General features: G+C 41.1%; 1 protein-coding gene across 4 annotated transcripts in view; it reads right to left on the bottom strand.

Annotated features, from left to right (window-relative positions):
- The window catches only part of GOLIM4 (golgi integral membrane protein 4), an 86,033-nt gene that overhangs the window by 11,413 nt on the left and 52,691 nt on the right, over positions 1-21,929 (bottom strand). The window contains exons 4-12 of one of the 4 annotated variants that reach the window (XM_069560879.1): positions 21,272-21,325; positions 19,305-19,455; positions 15,248-15,330; positions 14,631-14,714; positions 11,349-11,507; positions 7,180-7,509; positions 4,817-5,067; positions 4,280-4,362; positions 2,127-2,236 (exon numbers count right to left, since the gene is read on the bottom strand). In XM_069560879.1, coding sequence (XP_069416980.1) covers positions 2,127-2,236; positions 4,280-4,362; positions 4,817-5,067; positions 7,180-7,509; positions 11,349-11,507; positions 14,631-14,714; positions 15,248-15,330; positions 19,305-19,455; positions 21,272-21,325 — 1,305 coding nt within the window. The remainder of the gene's footprint in view (positions 1-2,126; positions 2,237-4,279; positions 4,363-4,816; positions 5,068-7,179; positions 7,510-11,348; positions 11,508-14,630; positions 14,715-15,247; positions 15,331-19,304; positions 19,456-21,271; positions 21,326-21,929) is intronic. The other 3 variants (XM_069560884.1, XM_069560890.1, XM_069560899.1) reach the window with 3 other exon arrangements.

Raw genomic sequence — 21,929 nt, 5'->3', positions numbered from 1 at the left:
CCGAGACAAGAGGAGGCTAACTCAAGAGCAGGCCATCACATTCTAGTGTGGGTCACATTTCTTTATAAGGAACACTAATGGGAAGCTGAGAGATGCTGCACTGATAAGAGACAAAATAAGGGGACTGGGCTTAACTTCTGGTGATAGAAATATTTTGAAAAATACCTCCCCCAACCCATCCTACCTCTTAAGTAGTTCTCGGTTATTGTGTTCAACGAATGCCCTTCATATTATCAACTTTAGAATTATCTGGATGTCCCACTTATGATCACAAAGCACCTTTCAAAATAATATACACCGTCATAAAGATTTTTAGAGTGTGAGCTGGGCGGAAATGATGATGCTTGCAGGAGCTTCCCTGATCACACTGGGGTCATCAACAGGACACTTCACTGAAGCAGCAAATGCTTCCCAGAGACAGGGAAACCTGAGTGAGATTTAGTCTCCAGAGCACAACATTCTACGTCAATTCACTTCAGAGCCTTGAACATGTTCAAGAGCTCACTGCAGTCTCAGCTGATGTGTTATCTGCACCTCCCTGGCTATACACTTCATTCAAGAACAAAATGACACTTTTCTTGGGGATATAGAGTGACAAATCGTAACCTTCACACTAAACTCCAGTTACTCCACAATCTTGTCATACGGATTTCCTTTTGTGTGTTATCAATAACCTGTGCGGAAATATAGGGAAAATGTAACATGTTTTCTTCAGGGAAAAAAGTACTGAATGTTCTTTGCAAAAGTTTATAAAAATATACAGATTAGCTCTAACTCTAACCAAGTAATAAAAAAGGTTTAATAGGCACAGTTGTTAGATATTTTTTTAAAAAAAGGATGATTCATTAAACCTCAGTGAAGCCAGACAAAAATGTTCCTAATTTAAAAAAAATAAAATAGGTGAGACAAAGAGAGAGATAAGCAGGCTAATAATTTCTAACTAAGGGAAGGCACGGTAGAAAGGCCAACATTTCCCAACGTGTTATCATGAAAGGAGAGTGAAGGATTATGCAGTCAGGTAACCAATCGAGACAGACAGCATTTCCCCAAGTCAGGAGCTGGAGTACCCACCCTTCCCCTGTGCCCTTCATCGCTCTCGGGCTCCTGCAGACTTGCTTTCTTGCTCCCTCATGGACACTCTCTTGCTCCTACACATCCTCTGGCTCTCTCATACTCTCCTGATATCTATAGCTCTTATTCTTTCCTGACAATATTTCAGGGCTAGGGTTCCCTGGAGCATACTTTGAGAACTGCTGATTGAGGAGCTGGTGGGTAGTTATGTCCTACCACCTCTCCGTGAAAGTTATAGGGGAAAGCCATTTCCACCGAGGTTGCTTCAAGCAGCTCAGGAAGACTCTGTCAGTGCTTATCAAGGAAGAATATCAATCCTCCTCCTCTCAGTCCATAAACAGGGCCCAGAGGACAGCAGGCTACACTCTATAAATGTGGTGGTTGATTTGCTAGCAAACGATGATAGGAGAGCTACAGTAAGTTGTCAAAATCATCTATGCATAAGTGCAAAGACACACTTATAGGCAAGGTCAAGGTCCCAACTGAACTGGGAGTCTTGGTCCTTTCTTGGGTAAATAAAAAGAATAGCTTTGGTTATTATATCTCTACCTGTTAATACTCTAATTTTTCTATGGCATTATGGTATCTGGGAAATGTTTTTCATTTCTCAAACCTCACATTCTTAGCTGTGTGTTTACTAAAATAGTCACTGGACTGCTGAGAGATTACACAGTCGCAGGACACACATTCACAACCAAGCAGACTGCTCACGGTGCTCCATGGTGGCTGACCTCCTTTCTCTGGTTCTCTAATTCCCACATTTGCTTTGTTGTGTTTCCTTTTTCATCTTTCAGAATTACTACACACTACATTGCTTCTTTTTGCTCTTCTATTTTAACCTTACTGAATGCCCCAGAGGGAGACTCCCTGGATGTTTTCCCTGAGCAACCTTTAACCCATTCTCATCACACAAACACCCCATGGTTGACAGTTAACAGTTGCCATATAATTATGTAAACCATGTGGAGCTGGAGTTACAGAGTCAGGTAAACCTTTACACTTCCTTTCTGCCTTGTGAGTTCCCAAGTGTCATGACCAGATGAGAGGACACTTACATCTCCCTCGGGTTCCGGGTCAGCTTCATGGGGCCGTTGTTCTTGCAGCTCATGTCCATTCTCTGGGTCTTCTTCTGCCTCATCTTGGTGCTGATTGTCTCTCTCATAGGCTAGCAAATCAAAGGAACCCTTATCAGCCCCAATGAACCAGACAGGATTCTTCCCTTTCAAAGCCAAGCCAAGCCACTGGTGGGCTTTCCTACAAACCACATCACTCACTCTCTCCTCCTTTTAGGTTAGCTCAACATAAAGTACACGTCTCAGCTTTTCTGAAAGTTATGTCTTTTTCCCAGTCCTTGTATCTACAGAGACAATGTGGATACCTGACATATTCTAACTCTCTAAAACACACGTTTACAACAGAAGCTGCATTTTCCCCCATTATGCCGAAAACAACAATAGAAACTTTCTCCATAAAATAAAGCCCAATCAGTTGAACATCACTAAAATTATTGACAAAATTTTGGTAATGTCAGAGAAAATAGCAAGGTACCAAAAGAAGAAGCAGATGCTACTTCAGGAAATGAAAGAAATGGTAACCCCATTTGTGAAGATCAAAAACAAATTCAGCCCATCCTGTATTCTCTGAGGTGGTAGTGATGATGATACCACAAACATCACATATTTATACTCACACATTTACTTGTTACTTTTTGAAAAAAATATTTCAATACCGAGAATTTAGACAAGAACACACACAGAGCTATCAGAGGAAAGGTTAAATATATGGAGAGTATTTAGCCTGTAGAAAATAAAGATACAGGTAACTTACCATCATGTTTCAAGTGCACCAAGGGATCCATTAAATAAAAGGGAGAACAAATGGTTCTCTAGTCTTAAATAATGGAACAAAAAAGCTTCAAGTATTGCATGGGGGCACATAAGGAAAACAATTTCTTGACTATCAGAGCTATAAAATATCAGAATAGGCTATAGAGGGAGTTCTGTAATCACCTTCCATTAGATTCTTTAAGGAAAGGATACACAGCTAAGTGTTAACGTTACCAGAGAGACGGTTATTCTCCAGTTCTGTTATCACAGTACGCAGTATTTGTTCAGTGACATATAGATGTGTACCACAAATGAAAGCTTCTAATGACTTAATTTGAAAAACTTTCAAGGCAATAATCTATATGTCTCCAAGGTAATAAGAAAATGTAGAGGTTTCCCAAAGTCTAATATTCCTATGACAATGTGCTAGAAATAAAAATAAGTATTAACATATGAGAAGTTTAGGGGTTTTCCAGGTGGCACAGCAGTAAACAATCTGGCTCAGGTAAACAATCTGCTTGCCAATGCAAGAGAAACACAGAAGACGCAAGTTTGATCCCTGTGTTGGGAAGATCCCCTGGAGTAGGAAATGGCAACCCACTCCAGTATTCTTGTCTGGAAAATCCCATGGACAGAGGAGCCTGGCAGACTACACTTTACGGAGTTGCAAAGAGTCAGACACGATTGAGCATGCAAGCATGCCTTCCATATAAGAAGAGTAAAGCACTATTTCCTCTCTACTTTAAAATGTTAGAGAGCAAATAAATTATCTTGGGTTGATTTAGGCCATCAATGTGAACTTACTGGGAAGATAAAGGAAAACGTATCAATGACAACAAAAGACATATGGTGCACAAATATCTGTATGTATAGGTACCCTCCACTTTTTGAAAGTTCGTTTCACGCCACTTCGCTTTTATGAAAGATCTACATTAGCACTTGTTTTGGCTAACTGAAAGAAATCGGAAGAGGATTTTCAATTTTATGAAAATAGGTGAAAGCAAAAATAGCCATTTAGTGTTTCATTTGTAGCGAGAGAAAGCAGGTATGGAGGCAGCACACACCTGAGCAGAGAAGCAAGAATGGCACCACCCCCCTCCTTCCCCAGGACCTACATTCTGCATCTCAACATCACACCCCCAGAGCTCTGAATGTGCCAATGAGCATCTGTGCTTTATCTCAATTTATTTTGTGTCTCCGTTAGCAAGATGTGTCCTAAGTAATTGTTTCTTTGATCTATATCATTTCAGCTTACAAATAGTTTCAAAGGGACACTCTCAGAGAGCAGGAAAAACCTGTACACAGGTATGCATATGTCTCTGAGTTGACATTATATATTACCAGGCAGTTTTATTAAAACATTCATCATCTAAGAAGCTCACCACCTCCTTCCTCTTCCTGGATGCCCTGGTCCTCTGCTCCCTGAACGACATCATTATCCACAGCATCGTAACGAGCTTGCTGCCTGCAAGGAAACAGTCATCAACTCCGGGACACAACTTAAGTAGCACAGTTTGACATAAGTCATTTATCTTTAAAGAGAGTCATCAATGAATTTTTCAACATTCTTTTAAAAGCCATAAATATATTTCTTAAACATATCCAATTAGGCTTAATAAAGATTCCAGGTACACTTTCAAAAGATATCTTATAAAAGATAAAATGCTTTTCAAAAACTAAAATGAAGTTAGCACAAAACCTGACAGGTTACTTTGAGATGTAAACTGTTACTTTTAGGCAGAAAAAAAAAATGTTGATTATTTTGGAAGTTAAATATTTGGAATTTGATTTTTGGTTCTGCCTCAGCTCCCATGAGCAAGAGGAGTCCCTCAAGTTCACAGGGAAGGACTATGAGGAGCTGTCTTTAATCTGCCTGTGGACACTGGAGGCTAAGCTATCCAGGTCGGTCAGAAGGCTACCGTGGCTGCTCGGGGCGCTGCAGCCGGCCCTCCTGGAGCCCATCCTGCCGCTGTTGGGCTGTCTCCCTGGCGAGGAGCTGCTGCTGCTGGTGCTGCCGTAAGTGTCCCTGCAGCCGCTGCTGGTGTAGGGCCTCCTGCTCCTCCCTCAGCCGCTGGGCCTCCTCCGCCCGCTGCGCCACCAGCTTCTGCTGTTCCAGCTGCTCCTCATACGGTGACTGGAGTCTGGTAACCGGCTTGGCTGAAGGATGCACCTGGGGAAAAGTGAGCAAGAGCAGTCAGGTCCCCTGAGTCTGACCTTCACCCGTTTCTCATGACACGGGCAGAAGGCAGGGCTGGTTTATTAATACCTCTCTGTCAGGTCAACTGTTTTGTATGTTAGGTCCAACACCACCCGCTGCCGGACTCCACTGCTATTTCCTTACTCTGTCTGAATCACCCTTGCCTTCTTTTAGCAAGAAGCAGCTTGGCTTCCTTTGACCTTCCCCCACTGTTGGCATTAATGCAGATTTTTTTAATGTGCTCCCTCTCAAATGGAAAAGGACACAACAGAAGAAATGTTTCAGCTTTAATTAAATGTATGCTCAAAAGACTCTGGTATAAGTGGGCACTTAATAACCTCAGACTAATTGGGGCAATGTGTGAGCTGAAGTTGAGGCTAAGGCTTTTCCATGAAGAGCTGAAGACTTTGGAAAGCTAATTAATTCTAGCAAAGCATACACCAATCTCAGGCTAAGCGGAGCCAAAAATCGTCAAATTTCAGGTTAGGGTGGAGAGGCAGAATCAGTTTTCTTCAAAGAAATCAAAAATGGATGAGAAGAGAGTATTTTCAGATTAAAGGAAAATCTGATCCAGGAATTCTTAAACTCTGTTTCCATTAAGCAATCTACCACTCTCTCCTCCATCCCCCAACTAATACAAGCATGTACAATTCTCACCAAAGGAAAGAGGGTACATGGTTGACAGAAATGAAACCTAGTGGGGAATTATCTTGGAGGAAAGCTTATGGATGCAAGACTGGGAGAGGCTTCTTCACACTAAGTGTGCAACAGTCTAAGAGTAAACCTACAGGAGCCTTCACACCTGCTCAGCCAATCCTCTAGCAGCTTGAAGTCTTGAAAAGTTTGAGAGCAAACAGAGCTTCAGAGCTGTAAATAAAAGATGATCAGCATCCATGAAAGAGCCAGGTAGCCTGTTGTCAGGTATTACCTTAGAGGCTCTGTAAGAAAAATACCTGACTGCTTCAGTGTTGCTCTCAGTTCTTTTAAAATATCATTTATAATAATAATGGCTGTTTTCATGAGTCTTACTTATGTGAGAGGGGTGTGCTCAGTGGAATGAGAGGGGTGTGGGGTGAGAGGCGAGTGCTCATATGGAGAAGCGAGTGCTCAGTGGAATGAGAGGGGAATGGAGTGAAAGGGGAGTGGAGTGAGAGGGCAGTGCTCCTATGCAGAGGGGAATGCTCAGCTTGAGCAGACACTGGTTAAACACACTCACCCAGTGGCATATCTTCAAGTAATAAGGTCAGTTTTTGACGACTTACTAACCACCCTGAATTTGAATGTGTGAAAGCCAACATAGGATTGAACAGTAAGTGAACAGGGAGACAAGTACCCTTGATCACAGAAAATGAGTCACTTCTTGGCATCAAGATGCCCACGGGCCTTGAGCACAGGCTGAGAAAGTGCAGGATGAGGTGACCATCTAGTTTCCTAGTCTGTTAAAGGGATGTGCCCAAGTCTCCCTTACTGTGCACTCTTTTCTCTTCCTTTTTAAAAAATTTTTAATTGGAGGATAATTGCTTTACAATGTTTTGATTTCTGCTGTACAACTTGAGTCAGTTTTAATATACACATATCCCCTCCCTGTTGAGCCTCCCTCCTATCCCCGCCCTACAGTGCATTCTTGACAAATAAACACCTACAGCACCTTCTCTTTTCCCCAATCACCTTTCTGGGGTAAGGTAGCTATGCTACTAATATCACAACAGAATAAGTACATAGAAGATTTAGTGAAATCATCCTCATTTTATTTTAGAGATTGTTACACATGGGCTTTTTCCTTGATACAGTTGACCCTTGAACAATGTAGGCATTAGGGGCATGGACCCTCAGCACAGTGAGAATCTTCATATAACTTTTAGTCAGCCCTCTGTACGTAGGGATCCTCCACAGCCTCCCTGTGGGGGCCCTTCTGTCTCAGTTTCCCATGTTCAGATTCGACCAAACACAGATTTTCTAGTGTTTACTAGAAAAATCCTTACAGAAGTGGTCCTGCAAGGTTCAAACTCTCCTTGTTCATGGGTCGACACTATGTAGCGACAAAGGCACAACCCCGACCCGCCGACTGGCTGGGTAACCGCATACCTCAGCGCGAGCCTCCCCTGCCGCGCGTCTGGCTTCCTCTCGTTCGCGCTGCTCCGCCCACTCCCGATCCTGCTCCTCGGGTGACGGGTCGTGCTCCTCCTCGAGGCGCTCGGGACGCCCGACCTGCTCCATGGCCTCCTCCTCCAGGGCCCGCCTGTGCTCCTCCTCCACCTGTCGCTCCTGCGGCTCCCCGGGTCCCGCTTCTTGCCGGGTCAGTTCCGCGGGAGCCTGAAATTCTGCCTCCTTCTGGGTGGAAGGGTAAGGTTTTGCTTCCTCTGTTCTTCCAGGGGCTGCTTCATGGTTCTGCCACACTTCACTATTTCGAGACACCTAGGTCAAGCACATCACTGGAAATGACACTCCTCTAGTTCGAAAGTAGTGACAGAATTTCTTTATTACCATGTCTATAGGGTTACAACATAAGCAAAATCCTGGAGTCTAGAAATAGAGTCCTGACTGAAAAGTATGGCTGCAATGGAGTCACTTAACTCTTCTCACTGTGTAATCTCACCTATAAAATAGAGATAACATAAGCAAAATTTCATCACGGGAAGCATACTGTAAGTAACCTAAAAGTAAAGCCTGTAAATGACCACATCTCAGTAGACTCTGCCCTCAAAAGTAGTCTAACTCCTGTTCTCTCAGAATAAAAAGGGAAAATCCTCATACTTCAAGTGACTGAATACTTATGCAATTTTCTTTGATGTAAATTTTCTCTTCAATAATTATTTGAAAAGAAAAGGATAAGATCAAATTGAGGATGAGTTAGGTTTGTTTTTTGTTACCTAATATAAAAAAGAATGCCATTACTAATGGACATTCATGTTAGCTAAAATAGTGTCCATTAACTCAGGTACAATAAAACATTTTTAATGTATTAAAAGTAATATTTCTTTGTGCACCAGAGGAAGTCTGTGAATATTTTATATTATTAATACAGAAAACTCTGAAGAAAAAAAAAAGATATGTCTTTTCTACAGAGAACTCCTCTTCTAAAATTGGTGAACTTAAATCAGTTTTCTCTGAAAGTGTCAGAGATTTCTATATGGTCTTCATTACTCAGAAAAAAGGGGCAAAAGAAAGTAAATACAACATCAATAGGAAAATGTGTCACTGCTCTTCCTCCTGCCAAATCCTCCTGATTTTTATCAGAAAAAATATTTTGTTTGGTCAGACTGTCCCATAATTGAAATAAATGTGAAGCTCTCTTCTTAAATTAGCAGAAACATAACTGAGAAACTGGAGTGTATAAATAAACAAACCAAGGGAAAAAGTCTTTTCTCAGACACTTGAGGACAGCTTTTGGAGGTACACATTTTATCAAGTCCTTGCATACCTGGCAAGTGTGAATTGATACTGCCCTGGCTGTATAGTCAGGCTAGCAAAGTAATACTCAAAATTCTCCAAGCCAGGCTTCACCAGTATGGGAACTGTGAACTTTCAGATGTTGAAGCCGGTTTTAGAAAAGGCAGACGAACCAGAGATCAAATTGCCAACATCTGCTGGATCACTGAAAAAGCGAGAGCGTTTCAGAAAAACGTCTATTTCTGCTTTACTGACTATGCCAAAGCCTTTGACTATGTGGATCACAACAAAGTATGGAAAATTCTTAAAGAGATGGGAATACCAGACCACCTGACCTGCCTCTTGAGAAACCTGTAGGAAGGTCAAGAAGCAACAGTTAGAACTGGACATGGAACAACAGACTGGTTCCAAATAGGAAAAGGAGTATGTCAAGGCTGTATATTGTCACCCTGCTTATTTAACTTATATGCAGAGTTCATCATGAGAAATGCTGGACTGGATGAAGCACAAGCTGGAATCAAGATTGCTGGGAGAAATATCAATAACCTCAGATGTGCAGATGACATCACACTTATGGCAGAAAGCAAAGAACTAAAGAGCCTCTTGATGAAAGTGAAAGAGGAGAGTGGAAAAAGTTGGTTTAAAGCTCAACATTCAGAAAACTAAGATCATGGCATCTGGTCCCATCACTTCATGGCAAATAGATGGGGAAACAATGGAAAAAGTGACAGACTTTATTTTGGGGGGCTTCAAAATCATTGCAGATGGTGACTGCAGCCATAAAATTAAAAGACCCTTGCTCCTTGGACGAAAAGTTATCACCAAGCTAGACAGCATATTCAAAAGCAGAGACATTACTTTGCCAACAAAGGTCCGTCTAGTCAAAGCTATGATTTTTCCAGCAGTCATGTACGGATGTGAGAGTTGGACTATAAAGAAAGCTGAGCGCCGAACAACTGACGCTTTTGAACTGTGGTGTCGGAGAAAACTTTTGAGAGTCCCTTGGACTACAAGGAGATCCAACCAGTCCATCCTAAAGGAAAATCAGTCCTGAATATTCATTGGAAAGACTGATGCTGAAGCTGAAACTCCAATACTTTGGCCCACTGATGTGAAGAACTGACTCACTGGAAAAGACCCTGATGCTGGGAAAGACTGAAGGTGGGAGAAGAAGGGGACAACACAGGATGAGATGGTTAGAGGGCATCACCAACTCAATGAACATGAGTTTGAGTAAGCTCCAGGAGTTGGTGATGGACAGGGAAGCCTGGCATGCTGCAGTCCATGGGGTCGCAAAGAGTCGGACACGACTGAGCAACTGAACTGAACTGGCTTTATAGTGGTAAAGAACCTGCCTGCCAATGCAGGAGAATCAAGAGATACAGGTTTGATCCCTGGGTTGGGAAGATCCCCTGGAGAAGGAAATGGCAACCCACTCCAGTATTCTTGCCCGGAGAATTCCATGCACAGAGGAGCTTGGCAGGGTACAGTCCATGGGGTTGCAAAGGGTCAGACATGACTGAGGCAACTTAGCAAGCACACTGGCTGGCTTTATAGGAAATATTTCTCTGAAGGATTATAAGTGCTTTCAAATACCTGTCATTTATTTCCACAACATCCCTGTGAGAAAGGTTAGGGCAAATAACTATTACCTCCATTTCCTTGATAGAAAAACTAAAAAAAGTCAGAGTCATTAAAAGATCAATCCAGTTGAACTTGGATGGAGAATAGAACCAGTTCCCACATCAGGGCGCTGACTGTGTTTCCTGAAGTACAGAGCAACATAAGACCCAGACAAAGAACAAGTATCCAGGACACAGAACTTGTCCATGAAGGAATGCTTTGCTCAGACTGAAGATTCAAGTGAAGTCCACTTATACCAACTTAATTATTGCCATAAGATGATAAGACAAGTTGGGGAGTCTTCTCAAACATTGTTTAAAGTGTCTTTGTCAGGGGAAAGATCTGATTATGAAAACAACTCGGTAAGAATTAATCATATAGGTGACACCATTTGGGATGCTCCACTTGGGAGATATTCTCAAACAACAAGACTTAATTTTATAAAGAACAGGAATACAAGAGAGTGGATTCTGTGACTAGAACTTACTCTCTTACAGTTTCATGAAGGTCTTAAAATACAAACTTTGACATATGCTGTATGGCCTAGTACAGTATCAAGTTCAAATATACTATCGGCTCTAGTACTTGAGTGGGATGATTATCATATAATATCCTCACAATCATTTAACCTTCTTACTCTACCCCAATCCTTCCCCCTCGAAAAAAAACCTTAAAATACTCAGACATGATAGCTCCTTTCAACCAAATAGACCCATATGAAGAAAGATAAAACTAATTTAGTGTTTGTCAGAAAACAGGACAGCAGTTCTCATAGTGTACATCACCAGGCCAGCTGAAACAGAAATGCAGATCCTCTGGTTTCATCCAAAATTAGCTGAACTGTAACCTGTAGGCTTGTTGTTCAGTTGCTCAGTCATATCTGACTCTTTGTGACCCCATGGACTGTAGCCCACCAGGCTCCTCTGTCCATGGGATTCTCCAGGCAAGAATACTGGAGTGGGTTGCCATTTCCTCTTGCAGGAGATCTTCTCGACCCAGGGATTGAACCTGAGTCTCCTGCTTTGGCAGGTGGATTCTTTACCACTGAGCCACCTGGGAAGCCCAACCTATGGGCTGAAAACAGCTATTCCAGTTTTAACAGCCCTAAGGGGGAACTCTTGATATTTGCTAAAATTTGAGAATCAATGTTCTGCAGGAAGAGCTGACCATATTTAGAGCAGTTCCCCTGAGAACAGCTTGACAGAGCAAAGGACGACCACAGACCAGTCCCCAACTCTTACCTCCCGAGGCTCTCCAGGTGACTCGTCTCTTGCTGTGCTGTCACCTTGTGGAGAATGTGCCACCTGGGTAATATTTTGCTGTTCTGTTTGTTCTGGTTTTCGGAAGCTTGGAATCCTATTCAGTGTATCTTTCAGTTGTTTATATTCTGCAACTTGAGTCTGCTCACAAATTGCACAATTGGATGCAAATTGCACAATTTGAGGAGGGAAAAGGATATCATTCATAGATGGTTTCAGTGGAGGACTAGATAAAAATATTACACCTAAATGCAAGAGATGAAAAATATGCAGACTGTTTCCATGCATTAGCTATACTTACTTGGACATGCTCAACCATTTTTAATCACATGCAAATTAGAATTAGAGTTAAAGGGAACAGAGAAAAAAATATCTAAGACAGATGTTAGTTTTCCATGCTACATTAAACTAAGTCAGAATTTTTATAAATATCTCTCTAGTATAAATATCATTATTAAAAGACAGCTATGCAATCAGTTTTATGACATTAAAATCTATTTTAAAATTCCACATTTATATAAATCTAAGTGCATATATCTTTTACCAGTATGGTCTGAGTAACACTTTTCAGCAGAAAGAACCATATGCTTCAAATAAGTAACTGATTATATATGTAAAATCACTCAGGCCACCCTCTTTCCCAGTCAATCTGTGGTCACATAAGGTCCCTTCCTCTCCAAAAAGCTCCCTCTATTGTGCTCTGCAGTTTTGGAAAACAGAAGCATAGGCATGAAAGGAGGCTGGATTTTTATTCTTATTCTTTGATTCTGAATATCCTTTTCTTCTAAAATAACAAAGGCACTAACGCAGGTATAGGACGAGAATATACTTATGTGTGTGTTATCTGTATGTATATGTGGTAAGGTGTGCGGGTGTGTGTGTGATACTTTAAATACAAGAAGCTATAAAGAGGGAAAAAAATATGTTAAGAAAACCAATAGACTGCTTATACTTATTTTATCATATGCACCAGCACTGTTATCCTAAAACAGAAGTGCTATCTGTGTAAACACACATTTTCATAAGCACATACAAAGAACCCAGAGCTCTCTTCTGAACAAGCTTCCCAGGCAGGGTGCCCCCTCACTGGGCCCAGCAGAGCAGAGAGGAGGCTGGCGAGTCTTGCTCCCTTGGCCACAGTTGTGCACCTGAATGGCACCTGCCCACCTGCCTCCTGCCTTTTTCTAACTCAGAAACGTTTGCCTGCTAAATCTGTCTCAGGGGCGTGCTTCTTTATCGTTTGTACAAATGTGTGCCATATGGCTAACAGTGGCCCTTAGCCGAAACCTATCAAAACATTTGTAAACCAACTTTGGAGGTGTAAGGGGAAAAAAATGACATCCACACAGCGATGCTTTTAATAAGATAAATATTCTACCCTTTCTTCTTTCTCCTCCTCCTATGTATATAACCTTTGAAGGGAGAAATACTATGGTCCTCAAATATGAGCATGCATGAAGAATCATGTTAAATTATGGAATGATCATGTTAAAAATGCAGGCTCCTGGATGCCCACCCTAGAAATCAGTATTCAGTAGGTGTGGGGCAAGGCCTACATAACTGTAATACAGGGAATCTCCACAAATCCCAGCTTCAAGGTGGTTCTGGGCACTAATATTGGGCCAGCTTCTCTACTCCTTTTGACCTTATTTAATTATAAAAAATATATACAGTTATTATATAATTCAGTAGGTTGTGAATATTAAATAAAATTCTGTATATAAAGTTATTGTGATAATCCCTGACAGATTCTAAACTCTCAAATTCCACTCAGTTTCTGCTTTCTCCCCCCTTAGTTACATTTAAAAATCAGATTGTCAAGACAGAATCTCATAAGATGATTTACATGAGACACGTATATGCCTGAAATAGCAGTTGTTTGCTAAACAGATCTGGGGAAAGTTTCAACTGGGGAGTAAAAGAACAGGAGAAACTTGACGACCTCATCCAAAAGAACCAAAACGATATTCAAAGAAACAGAAAAATATATGTACGTTAAATTTAAAAACTTGTTTTCTATTACAAAATCTTGCGAGTAATATTCCCCAGTGAGCTTACAAGAGAATTTGGTTTTGGTCATTAAATGAACTACTTTACTCATTTTTCTGAATTTTCAAGTTGTTGCTTAATTTAATATCAATTGTTATTATAGTACCTAGAGTATTCAAATTGGTCTGCCATATTTTTCAGTATGAAAAGTAGCCTCAAGTAACAATGCTTGGCAGAAATTTTATAAAGAAGATTTTCAATGTAATAATATCCTCTAAAGCCAATTTAATTGATAAACATGTAAAAAATTACCACACAGCTAGTTTTATAGGGGGATAATCAATGACTGCCTTGAAAAGGGATTCCCACAGACCCAGATGTTACAGTCTCTGAAACAGATTAGGGCCTCGTATATGATTCTTTTAAAAATTTTATAAAGACAAAAAATAATGCACAGTCTCCTGGTAAGAACAAATAGTTGGTTTTCCTTTGCTCTTTTCTTTTAATTCTTCCAAGAGAAGAAAAGTGAAGACCAGTGATTAAGAATATACAGTGACTGAACTAGCCATTCCTATTTGCTTCAATGATAAAGTTGTAAAACAGTCAGTGTGACATTACTTCACTAGGCTCTCTAACACCTGTATTTGTTCATTTAAGACATTATCTACTGAGGGCCTGCCTTTATGCGAGGACTGTTGTAGGCTTTGAACAAATGAAACTTACAACTCTGGTTTTTCTTCTCTATTTACCTGAGATTTCTTATTTCCTATAATTTGACCTAACAACACATAAGCCTAGGCCCAAAAGGAGTGTATGCAGGTGTAAAGCTGGGAGCAAGGGAAGGAGGAGTAAAATATAGAGTTTTACAATAATTTATTTAGGTAGTTAGCATATAAAATCCTATAGATAGTATAGGAAGAATCTACATAGGTCTATATAGTGGCAAAAAACCACACATGTGGGATGAATTCTCTGACTCAGACAAGTATTAGACTACTGAATGTAGGAGTTGGTGGAGGGTGGAAAAAGCCATATGAACCACACTGCCAGTGCAGGGAAAAAAAAAAACAAGACACTAAAGAAAAGAAAAAAATCAAAGCTTTACTTAATATTCTCTTGATTGAGTTTTGAAAGCATGCATGATCTTCAGGATCAGGAAAGCTCTGTCCTAAGGAATTCAGTGAAGACTGGCCTTTAATAGACTGCATGCATAGAGGAATTCAGAAATGTTAAGCAGACTTAAAAAGAACCCAGAGAAGCTGCTACCCTTCTAACCTGTGCAGCAGCTAGTGCACTCTTGTGGTCTTCCAAAGTCACTACAAGTTGCTCATGCTCGGAGAGTAAATTCTTATGCTGTTGCTACACAAAAAAGAATTTTACATGTTGAGTTTTGACATTCTGGGACAAACTCCTCTTGGGCAGGTAGTGATATGGCCACTCAAACATTGCTCACTTGCTGGCTTGTTTGCTGTTGTAGCATTTGATAAGTTCAAAAATCTTTGCAGAGGGAAGACCATGGTTAAGGTGGTAATCCACAATCTAAAATGTGTTACCCAAAAATCATAATCACAAGGAAATCAAAACAGGAAGAAAAATACCTTTAGTTCTTAATAAACCTTTGCAAATAAAAAGCTTATTAAGATTCACCCATGTAGCAAAAGAATCATTCCAGTGCTAATGCAAATGCTGAGATTTCCAGATCATTCTTTAGCTTACAATGCACAAGAAGTAATGGGCAGGTTCACTTTCTACAAAAGCCCAAAATAACAGTGTGGATTGTAAAGCAGGTCAAGTAGTGAACGACTTTTAAAGTCACTGCAAAGTAAAGCAGGCAAACACAAAACAATCAAATGCTGGGGTTTTTAGGTGGTTGTTGTTGCTTTTTTTTTTACCTTGACATCTTGCAGCTGTGTGTGCATGTCCTGATGCGCCCTCCTCAGTTGCCTGTTCTCTTCTCTCAGATTGTACACGGTTTCTATTTTAGAAAAAGGAAAATCATGCATAAAGCCCTGGGCCTCTCAGGCTCTTGATTCTGTTATTTTCCTAACTAAAGCCTCACGTAGCTTTTTCAAAGATCATTTTGACCTTTGACAGTACAATACTCCAAGTCAACAAAGCTCGGCACCATTTTGGGATGTGGCACAGGTTCAGTTGGACAGCCCAGTGCAGTCCGGCTCAGGGGCTTAGCTATGCTTGAACAAGCCATCTGGCGGAGAGGTTAAGGATTTTTAATTACTCCTGAGCTAAAAATCAAATATTTCTGTTAATAAGCAAACCCTTAGGAATGAAATATAATGGGTAGGGGTCATCTAAGATTTTAGTCTCACCATAAATTAAAAACAAAGCTATCAAAAAGCACAGACTGCATCTCTCAACAGTTCAGTTCAGTTCAGTCGCTCAGTCGTGTCCAACTCTTTGCGACTCCATGAGTCGCAGCACGCCAGGCCTCCCTGTCCATCACCAACTCCCGGAGTTCACTCAGATTCACGTCCATCAAGTCCGTGATGCCATGCAGCCATCTCATCCTCTGTCGTCCCCTTTTCCTCCTGCCCCAAATCCCTCCCTGCACCAGAATCTTTTCCAATGAGTCAACTCTTCGCATGAGGTGGCCAAAGTACTGGAGTTTCAACTTTAGCATCATTCCCTCCAGAGAAATCCCAGGGTTGATCTCCTTCAGAATGGACTGGTTGGATCTCCTTGCAGTCCGAGGGATTCTCAAGAGTCTTCTCCAACACCACAGTTTAAAAGCATCAATTTTTCGGCGCTCAGCTTTCTTCACAGTCCAACTCTCACATCCATATATGACCACAGGAAAAACCACAGCCTTGACTAGACGGACCTTTGTTGGCAAAGTAATGTCTCTGCTTTTGAATATGCTATCTAGGTCATAACTTTTCTCCCAAGGAATAAGCGTCTTTTAATTTCATGGCTTCAATCACCATCTGCAGTGATTTTGGAGCCCCCCAAATTAAAGTCTGACACTGTTGCCACCATTTCCCCGTCTATTTCCCATGAAGTGATGGGACCAGATGCCATGATCTTCGTTTTCTGAATGTTGAGCCTTAGGCCAACTTTTCCACTCTCCTCTTTCACTTTCATCAAGAGGCTTTTTAGTTCCTCTTCACTTTCTGCAGCCATGAGTAATTTCCACAGTCCTCCAAAGGGATTTCAGTTACAAAAGCAACTCAAGAAACAAATAAGAGACAGACACCCTATCTGCTCAAAAATTCTAAATGTATTTTCTTTCTCCCACAGTTGAGTTCTTGACTGGTCTAAATTCTTCCTCCAATAGCTACTGGACAATTCTTTCCACAGTTACAATGTGAGACTGCAGTGATCATAGTGAAATCTTAAAACCTCCCCGCCACAAGCCCTACAATTCAGGGAACAGCCTCTTGGTAATTTCCCCACATTTCCTGTATCTGGAGATTATTTGTTATGAACTGGTAGCCCCTGGGCCAACACACAGACTTTTTTTTGGCCCCTGCAAGTGTTGCCAACATACAGTGTCTTCCACATTTGAAGGGTAGTCACCAAGGAAAAATCAAGAAGCTGGGTCTCATAAGATTCTGGCAACATCAGGCTAATTCTCAGCAGAAGTTAAATGGCAGCTGGGTCATCATATGATTCATTTTCCAATGGGAGATATTGTCGACAGTGAGGGGGTGCTGTTTTAGAATGCTGCTGGGACAGCAGCAGGTGTGGGCCTGCATGGTGCTTGGCAAACTGTCCCCAGAGCAGCAGCCACTCCCTGCAGGCAAAACTTTACTGTCTCCAGGGTGGCCCTCAGCACTGCAGAAAACTGCCGGTCACCACGTCGCCTCTCATTCTCTGCCCGCTTTCACTCCGTTAAGAGTCCCTGCTTGATCCCTGGGCACTGGCTTTATGACTACATTTGGGAAGAGATCAAGAAGAAGGTGAGAATGTCGCTAGTGGCTGTCCACCTGTTTGTAACAGCAGATTTTCTCAAACATCAAAACGGGACACCAGCAGCAATCCAAGAGGACCCCAAGTGTGTCATAGGCTGGATGGGCCTTCAGTCTACACACGCACACATGCAGTTGAAATACAGGGCTGACTTTTAAAGGAATTCAGTTTATAACCTTAAGGACAGTGTCTCCTGTGCCTTTGCTGTGTGACTGTAAGTTACGTAACTTTTGCAGGCCTCAATTTCTTCACTTGTTGAACTGAGTTAAATATAATGCCTACCTGCCAGGTTGTTATAAGGCTTAAATAAGATACCCGCATGAAGAGTTTCACCCAGTACTGACACATGGCAAACATTAGTTGAGTGTCAGCTCTTATCATAGCTATAATGATGAGAAGAATCATCTAAGCTTACATGGTATCAACTCATCGTTATCCATATTCTAAATTCTAAACTCTCTCCTCGTGTCACATTAATCTACCAAAGATCACTCGGACTACACACATCATGGTTTGCCATGACAGACCCTCGTCTATCATAATTTACTGTCAGGGAGCGGGATCAAACAAAACTGCTGATGTGGAAATCACTTATCAAGTGTCATCAAAGGCACTGCCATGTTAAGTTGTTTAAAATTTCTAGGAGAGATGTCTTCTAAATACTAACTGGTACCAAAAACACTGCTCTCTCTCGCTCTCCGTGCTTCTGTCTCTGTCTCTCTCTCACCCTCCAGGATACTGGTAGACTCTCTCTTCTGATGACAAGAGCCCCAGAACTGACTGCACGTCTCCTTTTGTTCTGGATCCCAGATGTTCAGACCAGCCATCAGGCTTGACCTGTCTGAGTACGCAGAACTCACATACAAGTGTCCTCCCATCTTCCCCGGTTCTGATTTCTTGATAAAATTTTACTACACATGGACTGAGTTTCAAAGAAGGGCATAAATATAGAGTAGACATAAGGTAACATGCCTTTTAAGCCTCTCACTAAAATTAAATGAACTAAATTATGTGAAGTATGCCAAGGTCAGGCACCTAGAGAATACTTACAATGTATTCCTATTATTTTGGAATACCATTATTAACCTATTATTTTGGAATACTGAGAGACAAAGCATAGCAAAAGAAAAGTGCAGAAAGTCCAAAGGACCTATCACACAGCAGATTTCTATGATGATGTTTTACATAAAACCAGGAAATTGTTTGGCACAGTACAATTAACTAGATTATAGAAAACCTTACTCTGATTTCATCTTTGTTTATGTAAGCATCATGTACCTTTTAAAACCAAATCTCACACTTCAAACTTATTCAGGACCTGAATAGGTGATTGTAGAATATGCGGTTGCCCTTTTTCAGAACTCATATATACTCAGAAGTGATGTATTTCATTTCATATTACTATGAAAATACCTGATGCTGGTATTTATGGTGGTTAGCATATATTGAAGGTTTGCCATGTACCAGTAACTGTATTAGGTGCTTTGCATAATTTAATCCTCACACCACCTCTATAAGGTTAATACTTTTTATGAATATCCCACTTTTACAGATGAGGACAATTAAGTCTGTGGAGATTTATACAACTTGCCAATGGTCATAAAACTAGTCATTGATTCACCAGGGCAGGCAGACTTCAGAGCCTGAGCTTTTTGAAGTGACTATTAGTGATCAACAGAGTCTTTGTGTCGCAGTGGAGATCTGGAAATCTATCACTGTGACTGGGGAGCACTAGTGGCATTCTGTGGGTGGGGTCAGAGATACTAAAAGTCTCACAATGCACAAAAAGAACTGTCTTGCCCAACAAGACCAATATGCCCCATTGAGAAACACTAAGTGTTCTTTACTGTTTCCCTAAACAAACCCAGAGAGATCAGTGTGAAATATCATAAAAGAAGTAGCTGGTAAAACACCACATGTAATATAAATAAATCACCAAGCAAACAAAAGTCTCTTGTTCCATTCAAACATTAATATGAGTATTCATTTCCATGCACACTGGCTCATTAGGTTTCCAAATACCTTTTAGCTTAGAAAGCTCTTGTTCTTTCTCCTGCTGCAGCTGCAGGTATCTCTGCTTGTGGTCATTAAATGTCCTACTGAAGTCTTCTCCTTGTCTGCGGTGTTCCTCTTCCAAGTCGCTGTGTTGCTTCTTTAGCTCCTCGTGTTGACTCTGCGAAGATGAAAATTTGAGCAGGGATATACATTTGTAACTGAGCAGGACCCCATGGGGCTTTCCTGGGACAGGCCTACCCTGTATCCTCTGCTTTAGCTCCTCTCTGAATTACCTAGATAACAGTATTTGATGCCCTTTTCCTGAGTTGTTTTGTAGATGTGAAACCATCCCCCTGCCTTCCAAATGGAAGATGTTAACTGCTTGATGACCATGAGCATACAGCCTCAGGCCTCCTGGAGCCTAAGGACTGATAATGCTCACTCCTGTGACACCACCCTGCTACCTCACCATCAACCAATCAGACACTTGTGCACAAGCTGATCACAGACCCTGCAACCCCACTCCCTCACCTGGCTTTTAAAAATGCTCTGCCAAACCCTTGGGGGAGCCTGGGGGCTTTTTAGGGCATGAGCTACCAATCTCTTTCATGGCTCTGCAATAAACCCTGCTCTGCTCCAAACTCTGATGGTTTGGTTTGTTTGGCCTCACTGTGCGTTGGGTACAGAGAATTTGCACTAACACATTCTCTAAATCAGTCTGTCTCTCGATAGCACTGCCTTTCTCTTGTAAGAAAGAAAGCACAGATGAAGCAGGCTTCATTTTCCTGACTGCTTTTAATTTGTGCAGCTCTCTTCCATTTCCTTTCCATTTCAAATGAATAGTTTGGGATCATGGCCAAAAATAATTTTCTCCTTAATTTTTAACATTAATGTGAACAACAAGAAGTTGGAAGTTTACAAGAATGATGGAAAAGGAAAGGATCTGGGAAAATTCCCAGGGACTCAAGTTACTGTGGAAACTAGGCAAAGCTAATGGAAAAATGACCCCTCCATGGAGCCTCTAGACTGTTTTTCAATCTGACGTTTTCCCAGCCATGTTTTTTATTTCCCTTCTTTGATTATCAGCCTTTCTGGTAACCCAGTTTATAGAAGGGGGGAAAAAAAGACTTTTTTCCCTTTGGGGGAAGTAAAAAAAAATCGATTATTTGTAAAAATGATTCTTACTTATACTACTCTAGATTATAATACTGTAATCACAACCTAGATAAATTCTGTAGTCTCCAAATGCTTAACGTGAATGGGTGGTCTGCTTTAATTCACATATTGCTTTCCTGAGAATAGTAAAGATTCTGGTTTCAATAAAAGACATATACCCTACTGATACAGGAGGAAAGACAACGCCAAACAAAAAGCTGGGCACTGGTTGTTGGAGACAACAGCACAGACTTCCTGCTGTGTGGGTGGCATAATAGCCGCTGCCCACCTCTTCTGGCCTGACACAAACAGTGCATCTCTCTCTCTTTTCTTCAGTCTTCCTGACACACAACAATGAGTTTCATCCAAGAACCAAGGAAGGAATATCTTTAAATATAAATTGTGCTCCTGTGGTAGGTGGGCCACTTATGACACATTAGTAACAGGAAAACAGCATTCTAATACTTCTACTGCCTCCACTGTGTCTAAGATTACAAAAAAGAAAAAAATTTTTCAAGAAAAACCACTCTGAGAAATTAGATAAAAAACAAACGAAAATCCTTAAAGGATAAAGAACAAACTCAAAAATTAAGTGACCAGAGACCCTGATTTATAAGAAAATGAATAATGAGTTAAATATGTCCTTTGCTATCAGGTGATAAACACAATGGAGCATTACAATTATATATCACCTTCAGCCAAAAATGACTTTATTATACCATAGCTAAGCTAAGTCACTATCATGGTACAAATCAATTATCTGTAAACTTTCCTCAATCACGTAAGTTACTTAGTTAACCCCTTCATTCATTCATGAAAAACACCTCTAAATTACTCACCTTCAGCATCTGATGTTGAACATTCAATGCGCTATACCTGCTATTAGAATCTTGCTGTAAATTGAAAAGTAAATAATTAACAAAAAGATAACACATTTGGTTCTTTTTTGTTAAACAGAACTTAAAGCTCTTAATGAATGGTTTTCACTTGTTCATGTGTGTAAGTAAAAATGAATTCTAAGCTGGAGCCAGGATGCTTCTGAGGTCCTCTCTTTACTTCATAGCAGAAATGAAGTTTTACATTCCTTTAAGTTTGCTAGACTTTAATGATGAAAAAGCAGGGCGTGGAATTATAAAACAGCAGTTTGAAAGGGCCCTTGGAGGTGATTTACTTCCACTCTCATATTCAGAAGAAAAACTAAGGCCAGAGGCACAGGAGAGCTTGTCCTGAGACACAGGACTACATATGGCTGGTACCTTGTGCCTGGTGTTCCAATGGGAACAGGAGAGAAACCAGCAGAGACCAGGCCTCACAAGCTTAGAATGGGTTCCAGAAAGGGAGAGAAAAGGCACTTTCCTTCCTTGAGCTCCCATGGGTAAGAAATTCCACACACACTGTGTGTGTATACTCAGTCATGTCTGACTGTGTGTGTGTGTACTCAGTCATGTCTGACTGTGATCCCAGTGACTACAGCCCTCCAGGCTCCTCTGTCCATGG

This window comes from Ovis canadensis, chromosome 1, assembly GCF_042477335.2.
Source record: "Ovis canadensis isolate MfBH-ARS-UI-01 breed Bighorn chromosome 1, ARS-UI_OviCan_v2, whole genome shotgun sequence".
Classification (NCBI taxonomy): domain Eukaryota; kingdom Metazoa; phylum Chordata; class Mammalia; order Artiodactyla; family Bovidae; genus Ovis; species Ovis canadensis.
The sequence above is the reverse complement of the archived record's forward strand: the minus strand, read 5'-3'. Positions and strand labels throughout refer to the sequence as shown.